Source organism: Oncorhynchus nerka, linkage group LG4 (assembly GCF_034236695.1).
Source record: "Oncorhynchus nerka isolate Pitt River linkage group LG4, Oner_Uvic_2.0, whole genome shotgun sequence".
Classification (NCBI taxonomy): domain Eukaryota; kingdom Metazoa; phylum Chordata; class Actinopteri; order Salmoniformes; family Salmonidae; genus Oncorhynchus; species Oncorhynchus nerka.
In genome coordinates this window covers 2,376,692-2,400,764 of record NC_088399.1, presented here as the reverse complement: position 1 = coordinate 2,400,764, position 24,073 = coordinate 2,376,692, and the positions used below count along the sequence as shown (strand labels likewise).

Genomic DNA, 24,073 nt, shown 5'->3' with positions numbered 1-24,073 from the left:
TAACAATATGGGGATGACTTAGTTGTGTGTGCTGTTTACAGATGGGCTGTGTACAGGTGCAATGATCGGTAAGCTGCTCTGACAGCTGATGCTTAAAGTCAGTGAGGGAGATATAAGACTCCAGCTTCAGTGATTTTTGCAATTCGTTCCAGTCATTGGCAGCTGAGAACTGGAAGAAAAGACGACCAAAGAGGTGTTGGCTTTGGGGATGACCAGTGAAATATACCTGCTGGAGCGCGTGCTACGGGTGGGTGTTGCTATGGTGACCAGTGAGCTGAGACAAGTTGGGGCTTTACCTGGCAAAGACTTATAGATGACCTTGAGCCAGTGGGTTTGGCAGCGAGTATGAAGCGAGGGCAAGCCAACGAGAGCATACAGGTCGCAGTGGTGGGTAGTATGTGGGGAATTGATGACAAAACGGATGGCACTGTGATAGACTACATCCAGTTTGCTGAGTAGAATGTTGAAGGCCATTTTGTAAATGACATCGCCGAAGTCAAGGATCGGTTGGATAGTCAGTTTTACGAGAGTATGTTTGGCAGCATGAGTGAAGGATGCTTTGTTGCGAAATAGGAAGCCAATTCTAGATTTAATTTTGGATTGGAGATGCTTAATGTGAGTCTGGAAGGAGAGTTTGCAGTCTAACCAGACACCTAGGTATTTGTAGATATTCTAAGTCAGAACCGTCCAGAGTAGTGATGCTAGTCGGGCGGGCGGGTGGGTGCGGGCAGCAATCAATTGAAGAGCATGGATTTAGTTTTGATAGCCGATAAAAGCAGTTGGAGGCCACAGAAGGAGTGTTGTATGGCATTGAAGCTCGTTTGGAGTTTTGTTTACAGTGTCCAAAGAAGGGCACGAAGTATACAGAATGATGTTGTCTGCGTAGAGGTGGATCAGAGACTCACCAGCAGCAAGAGCGACATCATTGATGTATACAGAGAAAATAGTCAGCCTGAGAATTCTATTTGAGAAGTAGTTAGTGAACAAGGTGCCACAAACCTCCTGTGTTGTGTGAGTGTGTGTGTGATGTTTCTAGGGTATGGATAAAACAATGTTTCTGCTTCCTAGGGTATGGATAAAACAATGTTTCTGTTTCCTAGGGTATGGATAAAACAATGTTTCTGCTTCCTAGGGTATGGATAAAACAATGTTTCTGTTTCCTAGGGTATGGATAAAACAATGTTTCTGTTTCCTAGGGTATGGATAAAACAATGTTTCTGTTTCTTATGGTATGGATAAAACAATGTTTCTGTTTCCTAGGGTATGGATAAAACAATGTTTCTGTTTCCTAGGGTATGGATAAAACAATGTTTCTGTTTCCTAGGGTATGGATAAAACAATGTTTCTGTTTCCTAGGGTATGGATAAAACAATGTTTCTGTTTCCTAGGGTATGGATAAAACAATGTTTCTGTTTCCTAGGGTATGGATAAAACAATGTTTCTCTTTCCTAGGGTATGGATAAAATACTTTTTCTGCTTCCTAGGGTATGGATAAAACAATGTTTCTGTTTCCTAGGGTATGGATAAAACAATGTTTCTGTTTCCTAGGGTATGGATAAAACAATGTTTCTGTTTCCTAGGGTATGGATAAAACAATGTTTCTGTTTCCTATGGTATGGATAAAACAATGTTTCTGTTTCCTAGGGTATTGATAAAACAATGTTTCTGTTTCCTAGGGTATTGATAAAACAATGTTTCTGTTTCCTAGGGTATGGACAAAACAATGTTTCTGTTTCCTAGGGTATGGATAAAACAATGTTTCTGCTTCCTAGGGTATGGATAAAACAATGTTTCTGCTTCCTATGGTATGGATAAAACAATGTTTCTGTTTCCTAGGGTATGGATAAAACAATGTTTCTGTTTCCTAGGGTATGGATAAAACAATGTATCTGCTTCTAGGGTATGGATAAAACAATGTTTCTGTTTCCTAGGGTATGGATAAAACAATGTTTCTGTTTCCTATGGTATGGATAAAACAATGTTTCTGTTTCCTAGGGTATGGATAAAATAATGTTTCTGCTTCCTATGGTATGGATAAAAATGCAGTACCCTCTCTGTGATATCAATCAGTTAAAGTGCTGAGTTCAAATGTCTATATTTGACGCTTCACACACACAGCTGCTTTTAGACCTCGAGGTTCATCTGGAAATTAAAGACTGTTTATAGCAGCCAAAAAAGCCCGGTGTCCCACAGACTCATCTAAATCACTACACCATGTCCTCCTAGAGTCATTTACAGCTACATCACTCTAACTAAATACTTTCCAGACCGAGCCAAAGACCTAGCCAAAGACCTAGCCAAAGACCTAGCCAAAGATCTAGCCAAAGACCTAGCCAAAGACCTAGCCAAAGACCAAGCCAAAGACCAAGCCAAAGACCTAGCCATTGCTCTTATCATTCCCAATTAACATTGTTCTGTCAATACTTTAATGCTGACTGGGGATATCTGACAAATCGACAGTATCTCCGGTGCTCCAAAGAGACATACAATTGCTATGCACAAGTTAATCTGACTCTGAGGACGTAGATAAAGGACCTCATTGCCAAAATCCCGCAGTATCCCTCGGTGTGGACGGGGCCTTTATGATGTCAAAGAGAACACTTTAAAATGAACAATGCTTTGGAGTAACAGAGAGGACTGATCATTTATGGGAGTAATGTGCTGTTTGACATTTACACTGAACTCTACCGAGTACCCCAGCTTTGAGGTGGCCAAGGCTGTGCCTGATCAGATCTGGGCCCGTATTCCTAAAGCGTCTCAGAGTAGGAGTGCTGATCTAGTTTTTTCTTTAGATCCTAAAAAAGTCTATGGACCTGATCTTAGATCAGCACTCTTTCTCTGAGACGCTTTAGGAACACAAGCCAGATCTCTTAGACTTTGGGCTGGCTGAGGCTGTGCCTGCTCATATCCCCCAAAACCCTATGCTTTTATGGATCCACAACACACCGGGAAGAGGAAGAAGAGGAAGCATATGAGAAGTGGAAAGAGCAGTATGTCCGGAGAGCAGTAATCACGCTATTCCCGTTCTCCAACATTAGAGAGCAGTACTCCTGGTATTCCCGTTCTCCAACATTAGAGAGCAGTACTCATGGTATTCCCGTTCTCCAACATTAGAGAGCAGTACTCATGGTATTCCCGTTCTCCAACCACGGAGAGCAGTACTCACGGTATTCCCGTTCTCCAACCATGTGATGGCGGGGATAGGGTTTCCAGTGGCGTTACATTCCAGAGAGACCTCGCTACCGAAGGTCACTCTCTTATCCTTAGGGACCCTGAGGATCCGGGCTGGGGCTGGAGGAAACATCAAAACATAACAGTTAGAAACATCATGAGTTATATGTTGAATTAACCTGCTTTAACATTAGCCTGCTATTAAGTATTTCAGAGTCCTCTGTTGTGGGTCCACCAGCCTTACTAGGACTTACCCTGTACTTCTATGGTGACTGGTTTGGAGAAGGCTCTAGGACTTACCCTGTACTTCTATGGTGACTGGTTTGGAGAAGGCGATCCCGAAGCTGTTCTTGGCCACACAGCGGTACTGCCCCGCATCTTCCTTCTTGATGTTATGGATCTTCAGAGTGCCATAATCCAGAATCGTGATCCGATCACTCACCTGTTGGGAGTATTGATTCTGAAAGTGAGTTGAGTGTCAAAGAATAATGCTTTTATCTTTATTCAGTTGATGGCTTCTGTTTGTGTGGACCACTTGATTCCTGTATCAATTCAATGGGTGACGTAGTCTAGAACCTCAACGTGGTCTGTCACAATTGTCAATATGTGAAATTCCTGCAGAGTATTCTACAGTCGATGTTTGAGTAGTGTGCTCATATAGTATACCGTCCTCACAACAAACCATCAGTGCTGATTGAAAATAAGAGGTACCGTCATAAGAGCATCATCTTTGATCCAGGAGATGTCTGGTTTGGGGTTTCCTAGCGTCACACAGGGCAACACGGCCTTGGACTCAATCAGTAGCGTCATGTTGGTGGGGTGTCTTTTTATCTGAGGCTCTGGGAGTAGAACATAGTTGCTGATTAAATCAATGTGGTATCATTGCAGACTATCCTTCTCCCTAATACTGTCTGAATGAGAACAATCTGAAGCATTGAAGGCATCTTTAGTTCACTGGCGTAACATCAACAAGCTTGACACTATGTAGAGTTCACACCAGTGTGATCGACAAAGGACAATAAGATTCTCGCCTACCAAAGTGTTCAGTTGACATATCTGAGACTCCCTGGTTTAGACTTCAGAGATCCTGTACAGGCTATTCTGAGACATCTAGAATAATCTCTTCTAGAACACTGTATGGAACAAAGAAACAGTTGAGTTTCAAATGACACCCTATTCCCTATTTAGAGGACTACTTTTAAGAGTCTAAGAAGAAACATGTGGGCACTAAAGTTCTTCCATGTTTTAGAACTGGTACCGGGTACCTTCAAACGTGTATACATGAGAGTCTCATCTTTCCACACAGTGGTCACATTAGTTTTGTAGGCCAAACCATTCGGACGCTACAGACGTTTCATGAGAAGACCGATTCTTTGGGATGTCTCATGGTCTGATAAACACCGCTCTAGCTCTGACACCTTCCACCACAGACGAGGAAGGTCCCCATGGGAAGATCTGGGGGATTGAGACGCAGCCCATGCAAAAAAACGTATCTCTAATTTAGATGGATTCTCATGGGGAATTTTTGATAAAAGCTCATTAGATTTCCACGTAGGCACAAACATCAACTACAAGGGGTTAGGTATTAACCAGAGTACTACTTTTGACCCTATGTGCCCTGGTAAAACATAGTGTACATTTCAGGCAATAGAGTGCCATTGGGGGCACAGCCCTGAACATGGTACGGATCCCTTAGAACACGTGGCATAACCCCACATACCTCTCTGATTTAGAGGGGTTGGGTTAAATGCTGTAGACACATTTCAGTTGAATGCCTTCAGTTGTACAACTAACAAGATATCCCCTTTCCCTTTACAACTGACTAGGTATCCCCCTTTCCCCTTTCCCTTTCCCTTTACAACTGACTAGGTATCCCCCTTTCCCTTTCCAACTGACAAGATATCCCCATTTCCCTTTACAACTGACTAGGTATCCCCCTTTCCCCTTTCCCTTTACAACTGACTAGGTATCCCCCTTTCCCTTTCCAACTGACAAGATATCCCCCTTTCCAACTGACTAGATATCCCCATTTCCCTTTACAACTGACTAGGTATCCCCCTTTCCCTTTCCAACTGACAAGATATCCCCATTTACCTTTACAACTGACTAGATATCCCCCTTTCCCTTTACAACTGACTAGATATCCCCCTTTCCCTTTACAACTGACTAGATATCCCCCTTTCCAACTGACTAGGTATCCCCCTTTCCCCTGTACAACTGACTAGGTATCCCCCTTTCCCCTTTACAACTGACTAGGTATCCCCCTTTCCCCTTTACAACTGACTAGGTATCCCCCTTTCCCTTTCCCTTTACAACTGACTAGGTATCCCCCTTTCCCTCTACAACTGACTAGGTATCCCCCTTTCCCTTTACAACTGACTAGGTATCCCCCTTTCCCTTTACAACTGACTAGGTATCCCCTTTCCCCTTTCCCTGTACAACTGACTAGGTATCCCCCTTTCCCTTTACAACTGACTAGATATCCCCCTTTCCCCTTTCCCCTGTACAACTGACTAGGTATCCCCCTTTCCCTTTACAACTGACTAGGTATCCCCCTTTCCCTTTACAACTGACTAGGTATCCCCCTTTCCCCTTTCCCTCTACAACTGACTAGGTATCCCCCTTTCCCCTTTCCCTTTACAACTGACTAGTTATCCCCCTTTCCCTTTACAACTGACTAGGTATCCCCCTTTCCCTTTACAACTGACTAGGTATCCCCTTTCCCCTCTCCACTTTACAACTGACTAGGTATCCCCCTTTCCCCTCTCCACTTTACAACTGACTATGTATCCCCCTTTCCCCTCTCCACTTTACAACTGACTAGGTATCCCCTTTCCCCTTTCCCTTTACAACTGACTAGGTATCCCCCTTTCCCTTTACAACTGACTAGGTATCCCCCTTTCCCCTTTCCCTTTCCAACTGACTAGATACCCCCTTTCCCTTTCCAACTGACAAGATATCCCCCTTTCCAACTGACTAGATATCCCCATTTCCCTTTACAACTGACTAGGTATCCCCCTTTCCCTTTCCAACTGACAAGATATCCCCATTTACCTTTACAACTGACTAGATATCCCCCTTTCCCTTTACAACTGACTAGATATCCCCCTTTCCCTTTACAACTGACTAGATATCCCCCTTTCCAACTGACTAGGTATCCCCCTTTCCCCTGTACAACTGACTAGGTATCCCCCTTTCCCCTTTACAACTGACTAGGTATCCCCCTTTCCCCTTTACAACTGACTAGGTATCCCCCTTTCCCCTTTCCCTTTACAACTGACTAGGTATCCCCCTTTCCCTCTACAACTGACTAGGTATCCCCCTTTCCCTTTACAACTGACTAGGTATCCCCCTTTCCCTTTACAACTGACTAGATATCCCCCTTTCCCCTTTCCCTGTACAACTGACTAGGTATCCCCCTTTCCCTTTACAACTGACTAGATATCCCCCTTTCCCCTTTCCCCTGTACAACTGACTAGGTATCCCCCTTTCCCTTTACAACTGACTAGGTATCCACCTTTCCCTTTACAACTGACTAGGTATCCCCCTTTCCCCTTTCCCTCTACAACTGACTAGGTATCCCCCTTTCCCCTTTCCCTTTACAACTGACTAGTTATCCCCCTTTCCCTTTACAACTGACTAGGTATCCCCCTTTCCCTTTACAACTGACTAGGTATCCCCCTTTCCCCTCTCCACTTTACAACTGACTAGGTATCCCCCTTTCCCCTCTCCACTTTACAACTGACTATGTATCCCCCTTTCCCCTCTCCACTTTACAACTGACTAGGTATCCCCCTTTCCCCTTTCCCTTTACAACTGACTAGGTATCCCCCTTTCCCTTTACAACTGACTAGGTATCCCCCTTTCCCCTTTCCCTTTCCAACTGACTAGATACCCCCTTTCCCTTTCCAACTGACTAGATATCCCCCTTTCCCTTTCCAACTGACTAGATATCCCCCTTTCCCTTTCCAACTGACTGGATATCCCCCTTTCCCTTTACAACTGACTAGGTATCCCCCTTTCCCCTTTCCCTTTACAACTGACTAGATATCCCCCTTTCCCTTTACAACTGACTAGGTATCCCCCTTTCCCTTTCCAACTGACTAGGTATCCCCCTTTCCCCTTTCCCTTTACAACTGACTAGATATCCCCCTTTCCCTTTACAACTGACTAGATATCCCCCTTTCCCCTTTCCCTTTACAACTGACTAGGTATCCCCCTTTCCCTTTACAACTGACTAGGTATCCCCCTTTCCCCTTTCCCTGTACAACTGACTAGGTATCCCCTTTCCCTTTACAACTGATTAGGTATCCCCCTTTCCCCTTTCCCTTTACAACTGACTAGATATCCCCCTTCCCCCTTTCCAACTGACTAGGTATACCCCTTTCACTTTACAACTGACTAGATATCCCCCTTTCCCCTGTACAACTGACTAGGTATCCCCCTTTCCCTTTACAACTGACTAGATATCCCCCTTTCCCCTGTACAACTGACTAGATATCCCCCTTTCCCTTTCCAACTGACTAGGTATCCCCCTTTCCCCTTTACAACTGACTAGGTATCCCCCTTTCCCTTTACAACTGACTAGGTATCCCCCTTTCCCTGTACAACTGACTAGGTATCCCCCTTTCCCCTTTCCCTTTACAACTGACTAGGTATCCCCCTTTCCCCTTTCCCTTTACAACTGACTAGGTATCCCCCTTTCCCCTTTCCCTGTACAACTGACTAGGTATCCCCCTTTCCCCTTTCCCTTTACAACTGACTAGGTATCCCCCTTTCCCCTTTCCCTGTACAACTGACTAGGTATCCCCCTTTCCCCTTTCCCTTTACAACTGACTAGGTATCCCCCTTTCCCCTTTCCCTGTACAACTGACTAGGTATCCCCCTTTCCCCTTTCCCTGTACAACTGACTAGGTATCCCACTTTCCCCTTTCCCTTTACAACTGACTAGGTATCCCCCTTTCCCATACTCATTTTAAGCTGCAGGGCTCCACAGCTCTTGGCCGGCTCTCCGATGCCGTTGTTAGCAACACAGCAGTACTCCCCGTTATCCGACTCTTTGACGTTGGGGATCAATAGCATCTGGCCATTCTCCCTGATCGTGTAGCGGGAGTCATAGTATCTGGATGAAACAGGAAATAGAATCATAGTATCTGAATTAAACAGGAAACAGAATCATAGTATCTGGATGAAACAGGAAACAGAATCATAGTATCTGGATGAAACAGGAAACAGAATCATAGTATCTGGATGAAACAGGAAACAGAATCATAGTATCTGGATGAAACAGGAAACAGAATCATAGTATCTGGATGAAACAGGAAACAGAATCATAGTATCTGGATGAAACAGGAAACAGAATCATAGTATCTGGATGAAACAGGAAACAGAATCATAGTATCTGGATGAAACAGGAAATAGAATCATAGTATCTGAATGAAACAGGAAACAGAATCATAGTATCTGGATGAAACAGGAAACAGAATCATAGTATCTGGATGAAACAGGAAACAGAATCATAGTATCTGGATGAAACAGGAAATAGAATCATAGTATCTGAATGAAACAGGAAACAGAATCATAGTATCTGGAGAGCATTAGGGAAAGAATATACATTAATCATAGTCATAGTATTTGGATAAAACAGACACATAAAGCTGTGACCTGAATGAATTAAACTACATAAAACTCACCAAAAGCCTCTGTAATGACCGATCATACAATTTAAAGTCTGTTTAAATTACTCAAATGTACCAGACAAGGTTGTCTAATGTTTCTAATTTTGTTAAATGCTCTCACGGGATTGGGTGGTTGTTCCGTGTCCACGTGACATCAGCTGATGGTCGGGAGTCAACTTCACAGATGAACGTGGCGTTGTGATCCAACAGGATGTCCAAGGTCTCCAGCAGGGTTGTGATGCGAGGAGCTGGGGACGGAACACACGACATAAGGTGACATTACATGACATGACATTACTGTGTCTCCAGCAGGGTTGTGATGCGAGGAGCTGGGGACGGAACACACGACATAAGGTGACATGACATGACATTACTGTGTCTCCAGCAGGGTTGTGATGCGAGGAGCTGGGGACGGAACACATGACATAAGGTTACATGACATGACATTACTGTGTCTCCAGCAGGGTTGTGATGCGAGGAGCTGGGGACGGAACACATGACATAAGGTGACATTACATGACATGACATTACTCTGTCTCCAGCAGGGTGGTTCAATTCCATTTCATTTGTATATCACTTCTACTGTTTAGGAGTCTTGGGCAGAAGAGCCTACAATGACTGCAATGATGGCAGCTAGATATCTCCTCTGTACCCTACTCTCTCCACCATCTCCTCTGTACCCTCTGTATGGCCATGCTTTCCACCTGGCTACCCAAACAACAGCTCTGCACCCCCCCCCCCCCCCCCACTGGTTTTAAATGCAAGTAAAACTAAATGCATGCTCTTCAACCAATTGTTGCCTGCACCCACCCGCCGACTAGCATCACTACACTGGACGGTTCTGACTTAGAAGAATGTGGACAACTACAAATACCTAGGTGTCTGGTTAGACTGTAAACTCACCTTCCAGAATCACATTAAGCATCTCCAATCCAAAATTAAATCTAGAATCGGCTTCCTATTTGGAAACAAAGCATCCTTCACTCATGCTGCCAAACATACCCTCGTAAAACTGACTATCCTACCGATCCTTGACTTAGCGATGTCATTTACAAAATAGCCTCCAACACTCTACTCAGCAAACTGGATGTAGTCTATCACAGTGCCATCCGTTTGTCACCAAAGCCCCATATACTACCCACCACTGCGACCTGTATGCTCTCGTTGGCTGGCCCTCACTACATATTCGTCGCCAAACCCATTGGCTCCAGGTCATCTATAAGTCTTTGCTAGGTAAAGCCCCGCCTTATCTCAGCTAACTGGTCACCATAGCAGCACCCACTCATAGCATGCGCTCCAGCAGGTATACTTCACTGTTCATCCCCATAGCCAACACCTCCTTTGGCCGCCTTTCCTTCCAGATCTCTGCTGCCAATGACTGGAACGAATTCCAAAAATCACTGAAGTTTGACACTTATATTTCCCTCTAACTAAGCATCAGCTATCAGAGCAGCTTACCGATCACTGTACCTGTACACAGCCCATCTGTAAATAGCACACACAACTATGTCATCCCCATATTGCTATTTATCCTCTTGCTCTTTTGCACCCCAGTATCTCTACTTGCACATCATCACTCCAGTGTTAATGATCAATTGTAATTATTTTGCCTCTATTGCCTATTTATTGCCTTACCTCTCTACTCTTCTACATTTGCACACACTGTACATAGAGTTTGCTATTGTGTTATGTATGTTTGTTTATGTGTAACTCTGTGTTGTTGTTTGTGTCGTACTGCTTTGCTTTATCTTGGCCAGGTCGCTGTTGTAAATGACAACTTGTTCTCAACTGGCCTACCTGGTTAAATAAAGGTGAAATTAAAAAGGCACCTAAAGACTCTCACCCTATGTATAAGAAACAAGGTCCTCTGGTCTGATGAAACCAATATTGAACTTTTTGGCCTGAATGCCAAGCGTCACGTCTGGAGGAAACTTCGCACCATCCCCATGGTGAAGCATGGTGGTAGCATCATGCTGTGGGGATGTTTTTCAGAGGCAGGGACTGGGAGACTAATCAGGATCGAGGGAAAGATGAACGAAGAAAAGCAAGATCCTTGATGAAAACCTGCTCTAGAGCGCTCAAGACCTCAGACCGGGGCGAAGGTTCACCTTCCAACAGGACAAAGAAAAATGTATACAAAAGTTTTATGGTGGTTATTATGGGGGTGTTGTGATGTCATTATGGGGTGTTGTGTGTAGATTGATGAGGGAAAAACGATTTAATCAATTTTAGAATAAGGCTGTAACCATCAAAATGTGTAAAAAGTCAAGTAGCCTGAATACTTTCCGAATGCTCCTCTGTACAATGATGCCACGAAGCCACACAGCCACAGTCACAGCTGGATGTTCTAACCAAATGTTTCCCAAACATTTGTAACAGTGTTGCTTCTGTCCCTCTCCTTGCCTCAACCTTGGGTCGATCCAGGGACCCTCTGAACACATCGACAACAGTCACCCACGAAACATTGTTACCTTTCGCTCCACAAAAGCTGCGGCAGAGAAAGGGACACAACTACTTTAAAGTATCAGAGCGAGTGATGTCACCGATTGAAACGTTACTAGCTCACGCTGCTAACCAGCTTGCCATTTCACACCGGTTACCCTTGCATTGACGCAATCCCATTTGGCCAACACAGACAGTTCACATTTGGCCAACACAGACAGTTCCCATTTGGCCAACACAGACGGATCACATTTGGCCAACACAGACGGTTCCCATTTGGCCAACACAGACAGTTCCCATTTGCCCAACACAGACGGATCACATTTGGCCAACACAGGCGGTTCCCATTGGGCCAACACAGATGGTTCCCATTGGGCCAACACAGACGGTTCCCATTGGGCCAACACAGATGGTTCCCATTTGGCCAACACAGACAGTTCCCATTTGGCCAACACAGACGGATCACATTTGGCCAACACAGACACGGTTCACATTTGGCCTACACAGACAGTTCCCATTTGGCCAACACAGACGGTTCCCATTTGGCCAACACAGACGGTTCACATTGGGCCAACACAGATGGTTCACAATTGGCAAACACAGACGGTTCACATTGGGCCAACACAGATGGTTCACAATTGGCCAACACAGACGGTTCTCAATAAGCCAAATATAGCCTCGACCTACCATTGGTGCTGCATTATTGGACTGAATCATTTAAATACCTTTGGAGGAAGTGTCTTTCTTTGGTACCTGGATTGCAGGAGGGGATGTATACTTGAACAAACTAAATGTATTGCGCAGGTAGGCATATTTGTGTATGTTTTAGGATGTGCAGCATATCTTCATTTAAACGTACTCTGATGAATAGACCATTTAATCACCTTTTATGGATTAGGCTGCTTTGCAAAGACAGGATAAAAAAGACAGGACGCATTGCTGTTGATCCAGCCTTAGTAGCCTAGGGTAAAGGAAGCCCATGGGGATCCAGCCTTAGTAGCCTAGGGTAAAGGAAGCCCATGGGGATCCAGCCTTAGTAGCCTAGGGTAAAGGTAGCCTATGTTGATCCAGCCTTAGTAGCCTAGGGTAAAGGTAGCCTATGGGGATCCGGCCTTAGTAGCCTAGGGTAAAGGTAGCCTATGTTGATCCAGCCTTAGTAGCCTAGGGTAAAGGAAGCCCATGGGGATCCAGCCTTAGTAGCCTAGGGTAAAGGTAGCCCATGGGGATCCAGCCTTAGTAGCCTAGGGTAAAGGAAGCCCATGGGGATCCAGCCTTAGTAGCGTAGGGTAAAGGTAGCCTATGGGGATCCGGCCTTAAAAGCCTGGGTAAGGGTAGCCTATGGGGATCCAGCCTCAGTAGCCTAGGGTAAAGGAAGCCTATGGGGATCCAGCCTCAGTAGCCTAGGGTAAAGGAAGCCTATGGGGATCCAGCCTTAGTAGCCTGGGTAAGGGAAGCCTATGTTGATCCAGCCTTAGTAGCCTAGGGTAAAGGAAGCCTATGTTGATCCAGCCTTAGTAGCCTAGGGTAAAGGTAGCCTACGTTGATCCAGCCTTAGTAGCCTAGGGTAAATGTAGCCTATGTTGATCCAGCCTTGGTAGCATATGGCGATCCAATCTCTGTAGCCTAGGGTAAGAGTAGCCTATGGGGATCCAGCCTTAGTAGCCTGGGTAAGAGTAGCCTATGGGGATCCAGCCTTAGTAGCCTGGGTAAGGGTAGCCTATGGGTGTCCAGCCTTAGTAGCCTGGGTAAAGGAAGCCTATGGGGATCCAGCCTTAGTAGCCTGGGTAAGGGTAGCCTATGGGTGTCCAGCCTTATTAGCCTGGGTAAGGAAAGCCTATGGGGATCCAGCCTTAGTAGCCTGGGTAATGGAAGCCTATGGTGGACTTGATGTGAAATAGAAACAACAACAACAATTTCAAATCAAATCAAATCAAATGTTATTTGTCACATACACATGGTTAGCAGATGTTAATGCGAGTGTAGCGAAATGCTTGTGCTTCTAGTTCCGACAATGCAGTAATAACCAACAAGTAATCTAACTAACAATTCCAAAACTACTGTCTTATACACAGTGTGATAAAGAATATGTACATAAAGATATATGAATGAGTGATGGTACAGAGCGGCATAGGCAAGATACAGTAGATGGTATCGAGTACAGTATATACATATGAGATGAGTATGTAAACAAAGTGGCATAGTTAAAGTGGCTAGTGATACATGTATTACATAAGGATGCAGTAGATGATGTAGAGTACAGTATATACGTAGACATATGAGATGAATAATGTAGGGTATGTAAATATTATATTAGGTAGCATTGTTTAAAGTGGCTAGTGATATATTTTACATAATTTCCCATCAATTCCCATTATTAAAGTGGCTGGAGTTGAGTCAGTGTGTTGGCAGCGGCCACTCAATGTTAGTGGTTGCTGTTTAACAGTCTGATGGCCTTGAGAGAAGCTGTTTTTCAGTCTCTCGGTCCGAGAGACTGAAAAACAGCTTCTATCTCAAGGCCATCAGACTGTTAAACAGCCACCACTAACATTGAGTGGCTGCTGCCAACATACAGACTCAAATCACTGGCCACTTTTATAATAAACATTTGGATGTAATAAATGTATCACTAGTCACTTAAACAATGCCACTTTATATAATGTTTACATACCCTACATTACTCATCTCATTTTGAGGGAAAAAAGGATTTGATCCACTGCTGGTTTTGTACGTTTGACAAAGAAATGGTAATATAATATATATAATTATAATGGTTTATTTGAACAGTGAGAGACAGAATAACAACAACAAAACATCCAGAACAACGCATGTGAAAAATGTTGTACATTTATTTGCATTTTAATGAGGGAAATAAGTATTTGACCCCCTTTCAATCAGAAAGATTTCTGGCTCCCAGGTGTCTTTTATACAGGTAACGAGCTGAGATTAGGAGCACACTCTGAAAGGGAGTGCCCCTAATCTCAGTTTGTTACCTGTATAAAAGACACCTGTCCACAGAAGCAATCAATCAATCAGATTCCAAACTCTCCACCATGGCCAAGACCAAAGAGCTCTCCGAGGATGTCAGGGACAAGATTGTAGACCTACACAAGGCTGGAATGGGCTACAAGACCATCGCCAAGCAGCTTGGTGAGAAGGTGACAACAGTTGGTGCGATTTTTCGCGAATGGAAGAAACACAAAAGAACTGTCAATCTCCCTCGGCCTGGAGCTCCATGCAAGATCTCACCTCGTGGAGTTGCAATGATGAGAACGGTGAGGAATCAGCCCAGAACTACACGGGAGGATCTTGTCAATGATCTCAAGGCAGCCATAGTCACCAAGAAGACAATTGGTAACACACTACGCTGTGAAGGACTGATATTGAGGCTTTTTATATATTGCACTCTATACCATCTACTGCATCTTGCCTATGCCGTTCGGCCATCGCTCATCCATATATTTATATGTACATATTCTTATTCATTCCTTTACACTTGTGTGTACTTTTATTTTTATTTTTTATTTCACCTTTTTTTAACCAGGTAGGCTAGTTGAGAACAAGTTCTCATTTGCAACTGCGACCTGGCCAAGATAAAGCATAGCAGTATGAACAGACAACACAGAGTTACACATGGAGTAAACAATTAACATGTCAATAACACAGTAGGAAAAAAAAGGGGAGTCTATATACATTGTGTGCAAAAGGCATGAGGAGGTAGGCGAATAATTACAATTTTGCAGATTAACACTGGAGTGATAAATGATCAGATGGTCATGTACAGGTAGAGATATTGGTGTGCAAAAGAGCAGGAAAGTAAATAAATAAAAACAGTATGGGGATGAGGTAGGTAAAAATGGGTGGGCTATTTACCGATAGACTATGTACAGCTGCAGCGATCGGTTAGCTGCTCAGATAGCAGATGTTTGAAGTTGGTGAGGGAGATAAAAGTCTCCAACTTCAGCGATTTTTGCAAGGTAGTTGTTGTGAAATTGTTAGATTACTTGTTAGATATTACTGCACGGTCGGAACTAGAAGCACAAGCATTTCGTTACACTCGCATTAACATCTGCTAACCATGTGACCATTAACATCTGCTAAACAATACAATGTGATGTGATACTCCCCGTTATCTCTGCATGAAATGGACACTCTCCACTTGTTTTTAAAGACACACCTCAAATATTGCCACCCCTCCCACCTCAGCACAAGGGAGCTGATGTTAAGACAGATATGTTGCCAAACCTGGCGTTAGGGCTGGAAAATGACACTAGTTTTTACATGATGAAATTGCTACATAACGTGCTGAAGAGCCCACAGAGGGATACCTCAGTCAGGAATGCTGAGAGAGAGAGAGAGAGAGAGAGAGAGAGAGAGAGAGAGAGAGAGAGAGAGAGAGACCAGAATGTGACTATCTCAGTGCCAGAGAGCATGGAACAATGTGACTGCCAACAGAGCCCGAACAAAGGACCCACCAGCTGCTATGAATCAGAGAGCTATGGCTTGACATCATCCGGCGCATTACACCGCCATTAACAAGAAAGCAACAGAACCTGTACAACATGCTACAACTAGATCAGCTCTACATCAGTACTGTACAACATGCTACAACTATACAGCTACAACTATATCAGCTCAACATCAGCACTGTACAACATGCTACATACTGCTACATCAGCTCTACATTAGTACTGTACAACATGCTACAGCTACATCAGCTCTATATCAGTACTGTACAACATGCTACAACTACATCAGCTCAACATCAGTACTGTACAACATGCTACATACTGCTACAGCTACATCAGTACTGTACAACATGATACATACTGCTACAGCTACATCAGCTCTACATCAGAACTGTACAACATGCTACATACTGCTACATCAGCTCTACATTAGTACTGTACAACATGCTACATACTGCTACAGCTACATCAGCTCTACATCAGTACTGTACAACATGCTACAACTATATCAGCTCTACATCAGTACTGTACGACATGCTACATACTGCTACAGCTACATCAGCTCTACATCAGCACTGTACAACATGCTACATACTGCTACATCAGCTCTACATCAGTACTGTACAACATGCTACAAACTGCTACAGCTACATCAGTACTGTACAACATGCTACATCAGCTCTACATCAGTACTGTACAACATGCTACATCAGCTCTACATCAGTACTGTACAACATGCTACATACTGCTACATCAGCTCTACATCAGCACTGTACAACATGCTACATCAGCTCTACATCAGTACTGTACAACATGCTACATACTGCTACAGCTACATCAGTACTGTACAACATGCTACATACTGCTACAGCTACATCAGCTCTACATCAGTACTGTACAACATGCTACAACTACATCAGCTCTACATCAGTACTGTACAACATGCTACATACTGCTACAGCTACATCAGCTCTACATCAGTACTGTACAACATGCTACATACTGCTACAGCTACATCAGCTCTACATCAGTACTGTACAACATGCTACATACTGCTACAACTATATCAGCTCTACATCAGTACTGTACAACATGCTACATACTGCTACATCAGCTCTACATCAGTACTGTACAACATGCTACAAACTGCTACAGCTACATCAGTACTGTACAACATGCTACATCAGCTCTACATCAGTACTGTACAACATGCTACATCAGCTCTACATCAGTACTGTACAACATGCTACATACTGCTACAACTATATCAGCTCTACATCAGTACTGTAGCCTGGCTGTATGCACCATAAATCTCCAGGGTTCAAAGATCTGATAGCCTGGCTGTATGTACCATGAGTCTCCAGGGAACACAGAACTAATAACCTGGCTGTATGTACCATGAGTCTCCAGGGAACACAGAACTAATAACCTGGCTGTATGTACCATGAGTCTCCAGGGAACACAGAACTAATAACCTGGCTGTATGTACCATGAGTCTCCAGGGAACACAGAACTAATAACCTGGCTGTATGTACCATGAGTCTCCAGGGAACACAGAACTGATAGCCTGGCTGTATGTACCATGAGTCTCCAGGGAACACAGAACTAATAACCTGGCTGTAGGTAGCATGAGTCTCCAGGGAACACAGAACTAATAACCTGGCTGTATGTACCATGAGTCTCCAGGGAACACAGAACTAATAACCTGGCTGTATGTACCATGAGTCTCCAGGGAACACAGAACTAATAACCTGGCTGTATGTACCATGAGTCTCCAGGGAACAAAGAACTAATAACCTGGCTGTATGTACCATGAGTGCCAGGGAACACAGAACTAATAACCTGGCTGTATGTACCATGAGTCTCCAGGGAACACAGAACTAATAACCTGGCTGTATGTACCATAAGTGCCAGGGAACACAGAACTAATAGCCTGGCTGTATGTACCATGAGTCTCCAGGGAACACAGAACTAATAACCTGGCTGTATGTACCATGAGTCTCCAGGGAACACAGAACTGATAGCCTGGCTGTATGTACCATGAGTCTCCAGGGAACACAGAACTAATAACCTGGCTGTATGTACCATCAGTCTCCAGGAAACACAGAACTGATAGCCTGGCTGTATGTACCATGAGTCTCCAGGGAACACAGAACTAATAACCTGGCTGTATGTACCATGAGTCTCCAGGGAACACATAACTAATAACCTGGCTGTATGTACCATGAGTCTCCAGGGAACACAGAACTAATAGCCTGGCTGTATGTACCATGAGTCTCCAGGGAACACAGAACTAATAACCTGGCTGTATGTACCATGAGTCTCCAGGGAACACAGAACTGATAGCCTGGCTGTATGTACCATGAGTCTCCAGGGAACACAGAACTAATAGCCTGGCTGTATGTACCATGAGTCTCCAGGGAACACAGAACTAATAACCTGGCTGTATGTACCATGAGTCTCCAGGGAACACAGAACTAATAGCCTGGCTGTAAGTATCCAGGGAACACAGAACTAATAACCTGGCTGTATGTACCATGAGTCTCCAGGGAACACAGAACTAATAACCTGGCTGTAAGTCTCCAGGGAACACAGAACTAATAACCTGGCTGTATGTACCATGAGTCTCCAGGGAACACAGAACTGATAACCTGGCTGTATGTACCATGAGTCTCCAGGGAACACAGAACTGATAGCCTGGCTGTATGTACATTGAGTTGGCATTCAAGCACATTGGCCGGTGTGTGTGTGCCTGTGCTGGCGTCAGTGGTTACTGTGTAGTGGCCCTCTGACTGTGAAACCCAACCAGGCAGCTTCCGCTGGGTGTTTCAGCGGATATGTCACCTGTTCCTGCAGATGCCAAGATTCTCTCAGCTCTCTCAACTCCTAGACACCAGCTACTACAGTGACTACAGCCTCTACACTATCTTAGTGACCAGCTACTACAGTAACTACAGCCTCTACACTATCTTAGTGACCAGCTACTACAGTAACTACAGCCTCTACACTATCTTAGTGACCAGTTACTACAGTGACTACAGCCTCTACACTATCTTAGTGACCAGTTACTACAGTAACTACAGTCTCTACACTATCTTAGTGACCAGCTACTACAGTAACTACAGCCTCTACACTATCTTAGTGACCAGTTACTACAGTAACTACAGCCTCTACACTATCTTAGTGACCAGCTACTACAGTGACTACAGCCTCTACACTATCTTAGTGACCAGCTACTACAGTAACTACAGCCTCTACACTATCTTAGTGACCAGCTACTACAGTAACTACAGCCTCTACACTATCTTAGTGACCAGCTACTACAGTGACTACAGTAACTACAGCCTCTACACTATCTTAGTGACCAGCTACTACAGTAACTACAGCCTCTACACTATCTTTAGTGACCAGCTACTACAGTAACTACAGCCTCTACACTATCTTAGTGACCAGCTACTACAGTGACTACAGCCTCTACACTATCTTATCTTAGTGACCAGCTACTACAGTAACTATAGTCTCTGAACTATCTTATCTTAGTGACCAGCTACTACAGTAACTATAGTCTCTGAACTATCTTATCTTAGTGACCAGCTACTACAGTAACTATAGTCTCTGAACTATCTTATCTTAGTGACCAGCTACTACAGTAACTATAGTCTCTGAACTATCTTATCTTAGTGACCAGCTACTACAGTAACTATAGTCTCTGAACTATCTTATCTTAGTGACCAGCTACTACAGTAACTACAGCCTCTACACTACAGTAACTACATCTTATCTTAGTGACCAGCTACTACAGTAACTATAGACCTCTACAGTAACTATCTTATCTTAGTGACCAGCTACTACAGTAACTGACCAGTCTCTAACTATCTTATCTTAGTGACCAGCTACTACAGTAACTATAGTCTCTGAACTATCTTATCTTAGTGACCAGTTACTACAGTGACTACAGCCTCTACACTATCTTATCTTAGTGACCAGCTACTACAGTAACTACAGCCTCTACACTATCTTAGTGACCAGCTACTACAGTAACTACAGCCTCTACACTATCTTAGTGACCAGCTACTACAGTGACTACAGCCTCTACACTATCTTAGTGACCAGCTACTACAGTAACTACAGCCTCTACACTATCTTAGTGACCAGCTACTACAGTAACTACAGCCTCTACACTATCTTATCTTAGTGACCAGCTACTACAGTAACTACAGCCTCTACACTATCTTATCTTAGTGACCAGCTACTACAGTAACTATAGTCTCTGAACTATCTTATCTTAGTGACCAGCTACTACAGTACACTACTAGTGACCAGCTACTACAGTAACTATAGAACTATCTTATCTTAGTGACCAGCTACTACAGTAACTACAGCCTCTACACTATCTTACTGACAGCCTACTAACTACAGCCTCTATCTTAGTGACCAGTTACTACAGTAACTACAGCCTCTACACTATCTTAGTGACCAGCTACTACAGTGACTACAGCCTCTACACTATCTTAGTGACCAGCTACTACAGTAACTACAGCCTCTACACTATCTTAGTGACCAGCTACTACAGTAACTACAGCCTCTACACTATCTTATCTTAGTGACCAGCTACTACAGTGACTACAGCCTCTACACTATCTTAGTGACCAGCTACTACTACAGTAACTATAGTCTCTGAACTATCTTATCTTAGTGACCAGCTACTACAGTAACTATAGTCTCTGAACTATCTTATCTTAGTGACCAGCTACTACAGTAACTATCTTAGTGTCTCTGACCAGCTACTACAGTAACTATCTTATCTTAGTGACCAGCTACTACAGTAACTATAGTCTCTGAACTATCTTATCTTAGTGACCAGCTACTACAGTAACTATAGTCTCTGAACTATCTTATCTTAGTGACCAGCTACTACAGTAACTATAGTCTCTGAACTATCTTATCTTAGTGACCAGCTACTACAGTAACTATAGTCTCTGAACTATCTTATCTTAGTGACCAGCTACTACAGTAACTATAGTCTCTGAACTATCTTATCTTAGTGACCAGCCACTCTACGTACAGTAGATGACACTGCAGAGATGGTTGGCTGCCATGTTATGGGTTCCTGACCCAATTATATATTTTTAAATATTTCTCAGAACTTTTTTGTATGTTACATTTCCACCATCATTTCCTATGACCGAAAATAGTTTCTGGATATCAGAACAGTGATCACTAACCTCTATTTGGATGAAGATTTCTATTCCAACGAGTCAGCATCTGTGGATGTACTGCTCATTCCGGAACAGTCCCTGATCCCCGGGGGTAGAAAGAGGAAGAGACGGCGCAGGAGAGGCCAACGAGCGAGTTAATAACCCACCCCTACCCTCCGTTCTATTGGCGGGAGAACAAACTAGACTATCCAATCACATAACATCTCCCCACACATTAGCTCTAACCTTGTTGAAAGCTACTTTATTAAGGAAAAGTGTATTTACTATGACTGTGATATATAGTTGTCGCACCTAGCTGTTTTAAGATTAATGCACTAACTGGAAGTGGCTCTGAATAAGAGCGTGTGCTAAATTATTAAATATCTATATAAATGTAAGGTTAAAGGGATGCTTCAGGATTTTGGCAAAGATCATTTCGTGGGAGCCAATTGGTAGTTACAGTCTTGTCCCTTTGCTGCAACTCCCGTATGGACTTGGGAGAGGCGAAGCTCAAGAGCCCTGCGTCCTCTGAAACATGACCCAGCCAAGTGCTTCTTGACACAGTGCCCGCTTAACCCGGACGCCAGCCACACCAATGTGTCGGAGGAAACACCTTACACCTGGCGACAGCGTTAGCGTGCATTGCTCCCGGCCCGCCACAGGAGTCGCTAGTTCGTGATGGGACTAGGACATCCCTGCCGGCCAAACCCTTCCCTACCCTGGACGATGCTGGGCCAATTGTGCGCCACCCCATGGGTCTCCCGGTTGCGGCCGGCTGCGAGAGAGCCTGGACTCGAACCCAGAATCTCTAGTGGCACAGCTAGCACTGCGATGCAGTGCCTTGGACCACTACGCCACTCGGGAGGCCTATCAGCTTTAATTTGAGCGTATTTTCGTCTGTATTAGGTGAACCGTTTATCAACTTCGCTCAGATATTCATAGAATACTGTTACCACAAATACAAGGTAGCTATGATAAGGTAGCTATGATGAGGTAGCTATGATAAGGTAGCTGTGATGAGGTAGCTATGATGAGGTAGCTATGATGAGGTAGCTATGATGAGGTAGCTATGATAATGTAGCTATGATCAGGTAGCTATGATAATGTAGCTATGATAAGGTAGCTATGATAAGGTAGCTATGATATATATCAAATGTTCAGAGGAAGGGGACTCGGGTTTACTTTGAAGCACAATAACAAAAGGACTGAGAAAATGTGTCAAGATAAAGCACTGAATTAAGATACAAAAGATGTTTGTCAATGTGCTATATGAGTACATTTTTATATCCAAAATATTAGTCACACAGTTCTTCTGCCAATGTCTATCTGTACTATTATTAATTTCCTGTATGTCTGACAGACTCAACATCTGACAGAGATGTTATAACTTAATCCACAAGTTCATTCCCCAATTAACTGAGTCCATCTCCTCCACTATTCACAGTAATTAGCCCCTGTCTGTCTGTCTGTCTGTCGGTCTTTCTTGAGATATCCCAGACAACAACCAGACAGTGCTGATTAGTTTCAGATACTGAGGCATACCGCATTACAGCGTTACATGGCATTGCAGGCCAGTTTATAGGTACAAACCTCTCTGCAGTCCGACACTCGCCACAATCTGTGAAAGGAACAGGATCTGTAGCAGTGGAATGTGCTTGATGAGCTTCATTCTGATTCAGTTCTGTTTCGTCTGGACCGGATCAAGTATTTACAGTCCCATGTGTGGTTTAGAAGAAGTCCTAATGTGCCTGTCTGTTGTTCAGGCTGTAGTTTCTCCTGAGAAGAAGTGTGTCTGTTGTTCAGGTCGTAGTATCCCCTGAATGTCTGGTATTATCAGGCTTAGTCTCTGTCCCTGCCATGCTAGCTGACAGCGCTGCGCGGCATTAGTTAGATGGGTCTGGTCTGTTGTTCAGTCCTAATGTGTCTGTCTGCTAGCTGACTGCACTGCGTGAGTTAGATAGGTCTGGTCTGTTGTTCAGTCCTAATGTGTCTGTCTGCTAGCTGACTGCACTGCGTGAGTTAGATAGGTCTGGTCTGTTGTTCAGTGTCTGTCTGCTAGCTGACTGCGCTGTGTGTGTTGAGATAGGTCTGGTCTGTTGTTCAGTCCTAATGTGTCTGTCTGCTAGCTGACTGCGCTGCGTGAGTTAGATAGGTCTGGTCTGTTGTTCAGTGTCTGTCTGCTAGCTGACTGCGCTGCGTGAGTTAGATAGGTCTGGTCTGTTGTTCAGTGTCTGCCTGCTAGCTGACTGCGCTGCGTGAGTTAGATGGGTCTGTTATTTACCCTGTGAGGAGATGGACAGCAGCAGCTGCTGGGTATTACACTCCTACTCTGTAGTCTCAAATGGCACCCTATTCCCAATATGGTCAGAATAAGTTAACTTTGAAGGGAATAGGGTGCCATTTCAGACACACATAGTTAGGATTAAGACATGAAGATCACTTTATTGGTCAGTTAGACACAAGGTCCAACCAAAATGTGGCTTCTGCTTTTAACCAACCCCTCTGAAAGACACACACAGAGGTTTGGGAGAGGTGCTGCGGGCTGGGCGCCTGGAGAGCTGTTGTTGTGGGGGCTAAGTGCCTTGCTCAAGGGCACAACGGCAGGCAATGGCATCTTGGATTTGTGATGTAGTCAGCTACTGTGGAACATCACTGGAAAGAGAGTCACCCGTTGGTATATAACTGCTGTATAACCACCCATTGGTATATAACTGCTGTATAACCACCCATTGGTATATAACTGCTGTATAACCACCCATTGGTATATAACCACCCATTGGTATATAACTGCTGTATAACACCCATTGGTATATAACTGCTGTATAACCACCCATTGGTATATAACTGCTGTATAACCACCCATTGGTATATAACTGCTGTATAACCACCCATTGGTATATAACTGCTGTATAACCACCCATTGGTATATAACTGCTGTATAACCACCCATTGGTATATAACTGCTGTATAACCACCCATTGGTATATAACTGCTGTATAACCACCCATTGGTATATAACTGCTGTTTAACCACCCATTGGTATATAACTGCTGTATAACCACCCATTGGTATATAACTGCTGTATAACCACCCATTGGTATATCATTTATATAACTGC

At 43.9% G+C, this 24,073-nt stretch overlaps 1 protein-coding gene across 1 annotated transcript in view; it reads right to left on the bottom strand.

Moving 5' to 3' along the window:
- musk (muscle, skeletal, receptor tyrosine kinase) overlaps window positions 1-23,388 on the bottom strand; it is a 75,353-nt gene extending 51,965 nt beyond the window's left edge. The window contains exons 1-6 of the mRNA XM_065017144.1: window positions 22,546-23,388; window positions 8,971-9,097; window positions 8,142-8,293; window positions 3,883-4,010; window positions 3,472-3,613; window positions 3,167-3,291 (exon numbers count right to left, since the gene is read on the bottom strand). Coding sequence (XP_064873216.1) covers window positions 3,167-3,291; window positions 3,472-3,613; window positions 3,883-4,010; window positions 8,142-8,293; window positions 8,971-9,097; window positions 22,546-22,624 — 753 coding nt within the window. The 5' untranslated portion in view covers window positions 22,625-23,388. The remainder of the gene's footprint in view (window positions 1-3,166; window positions 3,292-3,471; window positions 3,614-3,882; window positions 4,011-8,141; window positions 8,294-8,970; window positions 9,098-22,545) is intronic.
- Between the last annotated feature and the right edge of the window lie 685 nt (window positions 23,389-24,073).